The sequence below is a fragment of the Struthio camelus genome, chromosome 4 (assembly GCF_040807025.1).
Source record: "Struthio camelus isolate bStrCam1 chromosome 4, bStrCam1.hap1, whole genome shotgun sequence".
Lineage (NCBI taxonomy): Eukaryota > Metazoa > Chordata > Aves > Struthioniformes > Struthionidae > Struthio > Struthio camelus.
Window position 1 is genome coordinate 77,717,999 of NC_090945.1, and position 12,568 is coordinate 77,730,566.

Here is a 12,568-nt window from a genome sequence, read left to right on the forward strand (position 1 = left end):
TGGAAAACTCTTTTTTGTTTGAGATATGGACAGAAACCCTGGGTCCTTGATAAGACTTCCAAACTCATTTTCAGTGCTAATTATAGTTTTAAATGAGATGCTGAAGCATTAATACCTTTTGTCACTGAACACAGAGTTAGTTTCTTAGATCTCTGAAGTATTATTGCCCCCATTGTCGTAGAGTTCAAAGTCTTGCAGGCCAATTCTCTCTTGGAAGAGAAATCAGTGAATGCAGCCAGATTTCTGTGTGTGTGTACACATGTGCACTTACCTTTTTCACAAACTACCATAAGCCTTTGTCCTTGCGTATAGCAAATCCACTTTGAGGGAACCTCAGCTAAACCATTGCTGTGGAGGCATTTCCTGAATCTTTCTATCTCCTGGAGTCCTCCTGTTCAAACACTCAAGATACATCTGCTTTGCAGCCCACAGTGTAACTAATTAGAGTGCCTCTACATTTAGCTGCAGTGTGCAGCTAAACAAACCTACCCCTAAGTTCTAATTGAAAGCTTTTACCATATAAAAGTAATCAAAGTGGCCACTAATCAGAGTTGCTAACTAATCAAAATTGCTAACATGGCGTTAAGAAATGGACGTGGGCATCAAACCTCACTTTGCACACCTAGTTTGCCATACAAGAAACTTCAAAAAGATTGAAGTGACCAGCAGTATGCTTTACCTCAGGGATCAGCAATCTTTTGAAGAAAGTGTCTTATTCCATTTTTATTTTCCTAATTAGAGTTTAGGTGCATGGGTAGAAACTCATCAGAACGTGGTAGATGTCATCTCTCAAGGATGCAAGACGATGCCAATTAGCTGACTGACATCTAGGGGAAGCAGTGACTGCTGCTGAATTTGAACCTTGGTGAAACTCAGAGGTTGGGAATCACTGCTCCTCAAAAAAAAAATCCTTCTCGGTATGTGGCAGCTCCCAGCCGTCAAGTAGCATCAGTTCCGCTACGTTTTCACAATGTATGCTGTGAAGTCTAGAGGTCTGCAATACCCAAAAATGGTCGTTGCACTTAAGATGGCTGCCAAGATTGATTATTCAAGATGGAAGTTTGTCTCCTTCTAGTGACTGAAGATTGGTAGTTAGTTTTGCCCTAAGAGGCAAAGAGAAAAAGAAGAAAAAAACTTTGAGAAGAGTGATAAAATGCCTTTTTATTAACACTGCAGACCAACCTAGGACATTTATTGCCTTTTTCATTTAAGCAGAGATTAGTTCTCCTACTGGTAAAAGAACTGCTAATCTAGGTGTCTTAAAAGCAACTGAAGCTTGCTCTTCCTTCAGTGTCGTTAATGAGAATTTTGCTTGATCTAAATAGGCAGAGAAAGGGTGCAACTGCATTAGCATTTAACTTCCAGTTAGGAGTATGATTGTCAAGCAGATCTCCCTATTGTCCCCAGTCCGTGGTGTGAACAGTTTTGGTTCACATCACAGGACACTCTAAGAGCATTTCACCTAGATTCCCTTCAGACTAAACTAAATAGAAAGACTCTCTTCTAATGTTTTCCAGTTATTTCAGGAACTGCTAACTGATGTAAAAAATGAGTGAGTTAACATGAATTTTAAACTGAAAAAGGAGTGTCAGTAGGATGTACGCTTCTAATTCACTTCAGTGCTTTGAAAGTCCATGTATGGTGTTAATCATGTTACCCGAAGTTCTTTCTTTCTCTCATTTTTTTTCTTAAGTCCTGACTCTTCTTGCTTTTATTTGCTGATATTCTTTAGCTGTCAGCTTTGTCTTTACATGTCCAACGAGATTTGGTTCGTTCAGAAATTTTAAATTATAAAATGTGCTGACTTGCAGATTCCAGCCTGCAGATTAATGATCCAGCAATCTCAGTTGTACAATCATATAGCTTGGTAAGGGGAAGACATGAACTTAGAGCTGAGGAACAGTGCTTCATGGCATTAATCGACTGCAGTTCAGTGATGTGTTACTCTCCTGCATTTAGTGTCATTCAATAAAGCACTGGCCTAGTATTCAGAATATTTGCATTCTGATTCCATTCATGCTTCTTCAGGAAAATAATATCACCTATCTGTGTATCCGTTTTCTTGTTTGCAGAATGGGTATGAAATCTGAAAATATTTTTAAGATTTATAAATGAAGAATATATAGGAAAATATTATTATTTCAGTTAGGTCTTAGTGCAAAACATAAGCCTTCTCAGCTTCTCTTTCCTCTGTTGAAGGCCTTTGTTTGTATCGTTTTATGACATTAAACTGTCTATTTGCTTCTAAGACTATCATAAGTGGAGGCTGGGCATTGCCACAAGGCAGTTAGAGTGCTGGTGCTTTCTGTATTCCTGCTTAGAACTTTGTAAGCCACAAAAAGGCTTTTTAGTATGCAGAAACCCAATTTACAGTGCACCTAACATGCTGTGTCCAGTAGATGATTCTGAATCTTTTGAACTTGATCAACAATGGGCAAGCAATAAAGTATTCTTTTTCTTACATCTACTTTTGTAAAAAAAATACTGTATGTAATATAAATTAGCTATTATCTGTATTTGGGAAGAATAATTTCTTCAAACAGAATCCAACACCCACAGTGTTATAGTATGTTCACTCTGAAAACATCTTTTATTTATAACGAGTTTTTAACTTGAGAGTCCAAACTTTGATGTATTTGATGTTTTTAATATACATTAAAAGTGCATGCTTTCCTAAATTGTCTAATTGTCAACAAAGATACAAGACAACTATTTACATTAGTTCTCTGTTTAGGCCAAAGAGCAAGATAAAAAAGAGCTTTTTAAAAATTCTCATTTTTTATTGGAGGATGCTTGGAAAGATGAAATCAAAACATTTGGCAGAAATTGGTCTGGTTTTGGCAGAAAGCTGTCAGCTTTACCATCAATAATCTTCCTGGTTTCTAGCCAGCTTGTCTATCTGGCTTTCTTACGTCCTGAGCTCTCAAGCAAGCCATCGAACAGGAAGCAGAAAGGGAGATGATATTTTGGGAATGCCAATAACTGCATATTGGATCTGAGGGGACTCAGCATCTCCACGTTCTAAAGTCTGTGTAACCAGGTAGACAGACTGCCCCTAAATCAAACTGTGAGTCTTTCTAGGGATTCCAGAAGAGTACTCAGGAGCTGCAGAGCCCAGTTTTTCATTTTGTAGAGACTATCCATTTCTGAGATTTTTCGGTCCAGATTAGAACCACCTCTCCAAGCTCTGTGTAAAATGGCTGTTGGCCCTTGTATTATCCTGAATGAGTCGCTGCTAAGTGCAGAAATATACTTTGGGGACAGAGAAATGTTTTTACATTTCTTTGCCTTTTTTACTTTTTCGTATTTTTTATATATTCCATATATATCTGGTGGATTTGAAATGTAAACTTTGCCACTAATGATTGCTGTGGACTGTTCCTTATCAACAATGCTTGCTTAATTGCATCCATTAATGAGAAACATAATTAAATGAAAGCTACTTGCTACTTGAAATAACATAGGTTTTATTGTAGAAATATGTATACTCTACTATTTCATGTGGGCCATTCAATATCACAGTGCATTAGGGCAATTTGTAAAGGTATTTTTTTTAGAAATCATTTATAACCACACATTGCTAACAATTAAAGAAGATAATTTCTGTTTTTATCTTTATATTTGGTCGATGTGATACATACATTATAAGCAGTTTTTCAGATATTTTGTTAAGTGTGAAAACACCAAAATGACCCGTTAAATAAAAAACATTGGAATCAACTAAGCCTATTTATTCTGATGTTGTGATGTGAGTTGATGTGAGTTGAGATTATTGCTCTTACATTTTTTTTAAAAACTGCCAATGGAAATTCTTGGGCTCGTGTACGAACTCCATGAAATTTCCCTTTACTCTGCTATAATTTTGCACTTAACGGATACTGAAGCAGCTGCAAAAAAGTGCACTTGTTCAAAAGAGGACCCAGGTAATAGAAGAACAAAAGAATGAACTGATCATCACAAGATAGTGACATATTCTGTTCTCTGAGCTTTTCTAACTTGAAATACACTGGTGCATAAACTAAAGATGCCTCCAGATAGCCTTCAATTTGCAAAACCCTATTCCATAAATCATATGTCTTACCAGCTTTGACATGCTTCTGGAGTCATAATTTCATAGGTGAATGAGCTTGAAAAAAGTCTTCAGTTTAATAGGGACAAACAAGCTTTTGTTCCCCAGCAGGCATGCATGCCTTCTCTTCACTCCTATTCACAACACTTTCAACAAGCATATTTATTCTGGCTGGTATCAAGAAAATCTTCTACATGTTAATTTTTCAGTTCCTCTGTGGTCTCCCCACTTGCTGTCCTCGTTTTTTTGGGCGTAGTGACAAAGTATATAGTATTTTCAACACGACATACTTAGCACTTATGAAACATTCCAGGATGAGCTTAATCGACAGATTCTGTAATTGTGGACTATGGGCTTTTAAAGATAGGTTGTGAAGGTTGGGAGAACAGCATTTTAGCTATTGCAGTTAGCCAGTTGCCAAGGAACATTTTTTAAATTAATAATTTTTGTGCCCTGGATATACTAGATTTTTGACAGAACATGAATAATCATTGCTCCAAGAGCCTCCAATCTAAATCTTAGACAAGAAGCAAAAAATTAAGAGTGATGGAGACAGATTTGCACAGCAGTATGATTACAAGGTAGTTTATTAGGGGCATTTAAATGTTGTGGTCACTTTTGTTGTTCTATAAGCTATAAAAGGTAAAGAAAAAGTTAAGAATGGCTGGATTATTTATTTTAAGTGCTGAGGAAGAGGAAAGTTTTCAAGGACATTTTAAAGAGTAGAGGGAGACCAAGACATGATATATATAGTACTAAAGGGGACCTCCCTTGCAATTATATACCACCATGGCACACGATCTTGTTCATACACGATCATCTCCATATGAAAAATTAAAATTTGTTGCTCTTTCTACTCCCACTGGGAGACCGTTTCAAGATTTCATCTCTCCAAAAGCTAGAATTTTTAATTTCCAGCCTAAATGTATTCAGGCAGTTTACTTATTTATTTTTGTGCAAAGACTGGCATTTAGTTTAAATACTTCCTTCTTTGCTGTTTGCTCTCTTAGCAGACTACTAAACAGGAATGGTAATCCAGCTGCTTTTTCATGATATTTCTGTTACTCTTACATAGTTGTTATTTTATTCAAAATCTTGTAAAATTTTGAATACAAAATTTTTTTACAAATCTTGTTGTAAAATAGATGCAGGCAAATCTTTTGGATATTTTTAAAGATATGATTTCTAAAGGCTGAAATGCAGGCAAAACAACTTCAGATTGTTTGATATGAATGGATTTACCATACTAAACTCTGGGGAGAGACAGAGAAGTCAGTGTGACATGAGAAAGAGAATAGGGAGCAGAACTGAAATGGAAAAAAACAATGAGGAAAATGGAACAAACCCATGGAGAGTTTTTTAAGGCATTGTCAAAGTGAATGATCTTTCACTGATGTGGCCACCTTAATCTGCACTTTTCAATATTAAAAGCAATTAGGAATGCAGCAGCACTTTGAATGTGCCGGGTGCCTTAAAGTGGAAACTGCATGAACCAGTGGAGAAGGGTGTTGCAATTGTCATTACCATCATGAATCCCCTTTTGGAGATAACAATTAGAGAGCGAAGTAGTCAGATTCAGAGATCTAGAGAACCGGGAGGAGAAGTGGTCTTAATCTGTGGGTATGCAGCTAGCTGTGTGCCCTAAAGCACCTTTTATCGTATTGCTCACAACACCATTCAGCCCATGAATCAGTGCTGCTGATGCACGCTCCCTCTTCGGCTGCCCATTGGCATTCTTTTTGTCAAGAAGCCTCTTCCTCCTGTTGCTCCATTGCTGCTTGTTTGTCTAACAGCTCAAAAAAGAGTCAGTGAGTTGCATTCAGTTGAGCATTAGATTGTTCTTGAAGTGTTTTGGTAGAACATGTAAAGCTGAGTGATTCTGCACTGTAAGTGCAGAATATGCTCTCACAAAAGCTTTGTATACTCATAGCCTGCTACAGAGCTTATCCAATAGAAAAATTGTTTCCCGAGGGACTGGCAGTGCACTTAGCCTTCTGAAGGCATGCCACCTGGTCAGAGTGCCCTGATGCCTGCTGCATTGCTGACCTGCTGTGGTTGGCAGCTTGTTTGAATTCAGAGTGGGCTTCTCAAGAAGGAGGCTCCTCTGCCGATAATCGTATTGACATGGGATGGATTTAAATGGATATTTGCTTGGGCCAGCACTTCTCTATGCTTTCACAGTCCTTGATGGTCATGTTTTTTCTGCTCTCAGCCAACAGTGTTATGTCCTACACTGGGCCAAAAGCTACCTTGGGTCCAACATGAAGCAAATGTATAGGTATAGCTGTGAGAACACATGTAAACATGTCTCAGTCACCTCAGCCTTGGCACTTCAGCCACAGATCTTTGAGTTACTGCATAATTTGATTTGGACTTCATGGAAAATCTTCTTATGACAGCTCATCAGCATGCAAGTCTGAGTGAGCCAGCACAGTGTGAGCCCTCCATTTCTGTTCAAGCAGAAGCTAGCTAACCTCATTGTTATTAGCAAACCAGCCTCAGTGTCACAGATATGACACCCAGCACCACATACTGTTCTTCGGTGTTGGCCTCATCAGAAAAGGTTTCGGCAGCAACCAGAACAACAATCACACAGCTTCTTAGATTCTTGTTGGTTAATTCTTTGTTTCTGACCTCAGCTGCAAAATAACTGTAATATGTATTTAGGGATAACTCTAAGGAATACTTCTAAGTAATCATGTGCTTTTTGGCCTAGCAATTATCACCATATACAGCATACTCTGATAATCTCAATTCTGTGAGGCACGTGATGACATATACTGTAGATATGGCCAGCTGTGCTGTCAGAGCAAGGACCTTGCTCTATAACTTGTGTGCTGTGGCTGCCAGGTGTTCCTACTGCACTTTTACTAGCCAAAAGTTACTTCTTTTTTTTAAAGCTGTTTGTTTATCCATAGAATATCTATTTCTTTGATTTTTATTAGAACCATAACTGTGTTGCAGCAGAAATCTTTGTCAACCAAAACAGTAATTGGCATGACCAAGGATGACAAATATGGTCCTACATGATTGGTCTGGAATAATTCTAGAAACATCTTTCACAGTAATAGCAAGCATAGTGTTATGAGGTGATGAGTTGCTAAGTTACATAAATCATACTGAAGTTTAATTGTTTTAGATTCTTGATGGCTCTACTGTCCCACAGGGAAGATTTCTAAAAATTGGGAACTGATCTGTTAATTTTGAAGAATAAGATAGTTTAGATAGTTCAGACATATTATGGTTTCTCCGAGCTTTTTGTTTCAGATCGAATTTTGTGGCTGCACAAGTAAAATTAAAATATATGATGTGGCACCAAACAATTAGCCAAGATTTCTCAAAAGCTGAGAAATACAGCCATCATACATTCTGTACATCTATACAAAATACATCAGTGTTGTACCTTTATAATTCTCACAAATGTGAATTAAAGAATTCTCCAAAGTTAGCTCTAAAATTCAATTTAAAATAAGGAATTGAACTCTTCCAGCACAACAGATAAAGTTTAATTTAAGAAAATAATCTGAAAAAAATTAAATGGTGAAATTGTCATTTTATGTAGAAAGGAAGATAGTCATTATATAACAGAATATAAGGTATGTGATTTTTTTTCTATCTAATGATTCTAACCCAGAAGTTCAAGCTGTGTATTTTCAACTTTTCTGGCCTTATAGCACTTGTAAAAAGAACAATGGAATCCCTGCAGCAAACCACAGCCTTGGAAGTGCCACTAAAGGTATGGACAGTTCTGAATTTACAGTAGTATTTCAGCCATATTCAGTTTATATTAAGAACCTAGAGACATTATATTAAGAACCTAGAGACAGCTACATCAATAGTTTCATTTTCATATTTTCAGGTAATAGCTTTTTAAAATTACTATGAAAACTCTAAATGCAAACAACTGAAAGAAACCCTGTCTCCTCTTTAGAAATCATGGTCGTAGTCTACCCTTTCAATGAGCAATGCAGTATGTTAGTTTCAAAATCCATTTCATTCATCGCCATGAAATTTTTTTGGTGTGGTACAGAAATATGTACCTTAAACAGGCTTTCTAAAATGTGCCAGGCATTCATTATTATTGGAAAATTATTGCAAAAGATCTTTCTTCAGTAATTTTCACTTAGAAAATCGATCTCTAACTTCTAAGAATAGATGCCCAGAATACAAAGCAAACAAAATCATTAGTTACTGTTTAAAGTATAGGACATTATCTCCCAGAACAACATCTGTAACAAACGAGTAGGTAACTACACAGCTATTATATCTATCTATTTATTTGTCTATCTATCTATCTGTCTGTCTAATTATAATTATTATATAAAATAATTTTATTTCTCTCTACAATACCGATATCCTTTATTACTAGCCTACTGCCTAGCTCTTGTGGCTTAATAAAGGACTATAGTCCCTGGGAATCCCTAAACTGAGTAAGTCCAAGGGTAATCAGTTTTCCTGTTTTCTGAGGAATGAGGTACTTGGTGTTGCCAGGTCTCTCATTGTTATTGCATAAGATTTGAGGTCAAAAAATGTTCTCTCTTTTTATTTCAGAAACAGTTAAAACATATAGACTTTCACTAATGGAAACAGTTGAAAAAGAAAATTACCAGATAAGTTCTGGCTAATATTCTTTCCTCCAGATCTTCTGTATCTGTTTCAACATCTCAGCTACCTTGCAAGGCTGGCCTTCCCTGCAGTTCTTACAATTAAAAATGTCTGGCTCCTTATGGAGCCCCTCCTTCTTGCAAAAGCCAAGAGAGGAGAAAGAGGAGCAACTGAGATCTAACTGAGATGCTTGCTTTCTGCTTCCCCAGGTTGGAATCTCCCCCTCCCTAGCAAGGGGAGGGGGGAGATTAACCCTTGTAAGAGCTTGCACTACTGTTTACCAGATTTTGTTGTGAAATATCTTTTGCTGATGCAGGGGTTATGCTTTTCTTCCACTGCATACTCCCAAGCTTTGTCAATGATATTTCTGTGAGTTGCTTACCTCTGCTTGCCTAGCTTCTTTTATTACAACTTCCTGAGAAAAAGAAGCAAGTCTGTTTTTCAAGCTAGAGTACATATAAACACTTTTTAATCACATGCTCTCATGCTACTGTAAGGTTCATTTAGTGATCAAATGTGGTATTACTGATGGCATACAAACTGAATAGCAACCCCATAGTCCTTAACAGTTTTAGGACAGCCTTTGTGGGGACACTGTCAAAGACAGCACCATTTATACTTTGCCTGAGGAACTCATTGCCATGAACAATGTAAGAGGTTTCTAAGAAAGACAGATGTTTGCATGGATAATAAGAGTGCTCTTAGGGCAGGATATAATTTTAATGTTGCATGTTTCAAACTAACCACTAATGGCAGTTTTTAATGTCCTATGGACAGAATGTCACACATCATCTTAGAACATGGTTTCTTTCACCTCCATCTAAAGTGTCTGCTATCACCTATGGACAAATTCATGTAGATGCATTAGTAAGTGAAAGCAATATGTCAGTTTCTATGAGAGAATGGCAATTCTCTGTTAAATGAAAGCTACATTTTTGGCAGGTGAAGAGCAATACATTCTTGGACAGTAGGTAGTGATGTGGGGTTTTGAAATATTAGGACTTTTTTTTGGCAGGAGAGACATTTGGAGATATATGTTTTGTCACCCTTGTTTTGGTCCCCTTTTCATGAGCAAATTACTGTAGGAGTCATGACATACTGTTACTCCTACTGCACATTAGACTACATGCATCGTGAAGATATTTCCTCTTGCTCTGAAGCATCAGGAATAGATCAATATAGAGGCCAGATATCAAACTTAGAGTACAAAGAACAAACAAATTGAGAGTGATCATTTTAAAATATGTGTATTTTTGTTCATGTTCTATACAGTAAGATATGGCTTTTAGGGTTAGAGATGTTAAAGATGAAAAGATTTTTGTGACATATTCCTGCTTTCCTTCAGCACGCTTGCTTCAACTAAACATGTATTATGTGCTCTGTTAATATGAATATTATTTTTAATGTGGAGGAAAAATGTCACTAAAGTAGAGCACACATACAGTCTAAATGGGGAGAGATTTCTTTTCTTCTTTGAGGAAAGGGAAGCTTTATCTTTGAAGTAGCTTATTTTCCAAACTGTAGCCTTGCTAATGAGACAGCTTTCATGTCAGAAAATCTGCTCTATAACAGAGCAGCAGTAACAGCAAAACAAACTGAAATAAAACCAAAACAACAGCAAAAATTTCTCAGAACAGGAAAAGTGGATGATTAAGAAAAAACAGTGTGTTTTCCTGACAAAGTTGTTGATTTCAAACATTCTGATTCTGGTACTTCTTTCAAAAAGGTATAGAATTGAAGTGTAGAAATACTTCAAGAGGAGCATTGCTTTGGACTTTTGCATATCCTGTGCAATTCAGTGGCATGCGTTTGCAATTTAAAAATCAAAGGATAGTCTTAATTGTTAAGACTTTTCAATCAAGGTTGTAATGCTAGTTATTAATAGATATGAAGAACATTTCATATTGGTCAGGTATGTAATCTAGATCAGTATCAACACCCAAAGGGAAAAGCAAGGATAGTAATCTTGCTGTATGTGGTGTGTTTGTTTGTTTGATTTTTTTTTTTTTTGACAGGTTCCCTTGAAAGTGATTCTTACCACTGGGAAATCATGGGGGTGTATGTCAGAAATGCAGGAGATGTGAGGCAGTCATCAGGGATGTTATTCAGTACCCGTACACCTCATTGGCCTGCGCTGATTCCTCACTGAATCACTAGGCAACAGCGCTGCTGGATCTTTCATAAGCACCTAATACTCTGCATGTGAATTTTTTTACTTCATTTTGTCTGTAGCCCTAGGCAACAGCAGTGAGATAAAACTGGTTTTTACCAGTTCATTGTGTTTCCTTTAGCCAAGGTAACCAGCAGGGAGGTGCTTTTGTTCACAGCTAAATTACTACATGTAAGGAATGAAGCAAGACAGTATTAACCCTTTGGGAACATGGAAAATATATTTGAATTAGATGGATATTTAGTTTTTAATATTAAGTATTTTGTGAAGTGCTTGTATAAATATACGTATAATCTGGCATTGGAAAGATACTATTTGAACTATATCAGCAGCTGCTTGACTGTATATTCAGCTTATTTTATAATTTGTGAGTAAAAGGCAGCTGCTTGGTTTGCATTAGATCACATTTTAAATGTCATTTTCCACAGACTTAAGAAAGCTTTCTTTAGAAATGAAGAATCTCAACCTTAATTTATATTTAGGATTTTAAAGCAAAACAAGTAAACAAAAACTGGCTGCCTAAGTGCCTCTTAAAAAGTGAGATTATTATCAATTCAATTAATTTCAAACTCAGTCTGTATACGTAGCCTTAGCATACCTTAGAAGCAGTATTATAGGAGTTTTTGCCTAATTTATTATCTTTATTACTGAAATAGTAATAAATATTTGTTTGAATATGTTTAGATTTGTTATTGATATTTTAGGGTTCTATAGAGTTTATTCTTTAAATGAGTTTGTTTTATAGAACATTACTAGTTGCCAAATCCTAGTTCATCCATCCCTGTGGAAGATGAAACTATCCTTAAGGTCTACTGACTGTCCAGAAGCTGAAGTCAGGCACAAAACTTTTAAGAGATGTTCAGTATCTTACAGCGTTAGACCTCAAATGATCAAAGTAATATCATTTAAATTTTGAATGTGCACAGTTACATAGATTTTGCAGCAGCTTTAATTTGTATCATTAAACAATTTTGCATTGTGCTTAAAGGCATTAAACTATTAAACATCATTTTCTTATGCTGCATATTAATCATACTTAACCTGTCAGCTGAAGTGAGTCAGCTGTTGTTTCTAAAAATTGATTCTATTAGTTTTAAAATTAGCAGTTGTCATGTAAGCAAAGTCACAACCTTCTACATTGCAATTGTGGGTCAGATCGATGGCTGAAGGAGATGAGTCTTGCTTCTGGGGCTGACATGGTACCAGTTTATACAAGCAGGGGACTGATTCCACTTTTCCAAAAAAGAAATTTTTATGAATTTTCTTCTGCTTCTTACTTGTTGTTTGTGATATGTTTATATAAATAAATGTATAAATATTATCTTACTAAACCCAGAAACAATTAATAAAGACATTTTCAAACTTCTTGTGTTTGGAATGGCCTTAAATAAGCATGAAATATTCTGTCCTCTCATATGTTTCATTCCTCATGAAGACCTGCTGTTTTCAGGAGGCCTGTACTTATTCAGCCTTATTTATTAAGCCTTACATCTCAAAGGCTACATAGCTAATCTCACTATTTTATGGCAGAAGTCAGCGTATCCATGTTGTATATATTTCTTAGGGTGCAAACTTTCAAAACAAGTAGTCTATTTTTTCAAGTCCTGAACGGTACTAGGCATACAGCTTCAGCATAACAAAAAACAAAGACACATTTAAGAACTTTAAGAACCCTGATCTGTTCAGTGAATTGACATTTGTGTGAATATGAAGTTGCAGAAATG

At 36.3% G+C, this 12,568-nt stretch overlaps 1 protein-coding gene across 1 annotated transcript in view; it reads left to right on the forward strand.

Annotated features, from left to right (window-relative positions):
* The window catches only part of POLN (DNA polymerase nu), a 121,338-nt gene extending 109,136 nt beyond the window's left edge, over nt 1–12,202 (forward strand). The window contains exons 24-25 of the mRNA XM_068943556.1: nt 7,744–7,805; nt 10,690–12,202. Of these exons, the coding sequence (XP_068799657.1) occupies nt 7,744–7,805; nt 10,690–10,758 (131 nt within the window). The 3' untranslated portion in view covers nt 10,759–12,202. The remainder of the gene's footprint in view (nt 1–7,743; nt 7,806–10,689) is intronic.
* Nucleotides 12,203–12,568: the final 366 nt, after the last annotated feature.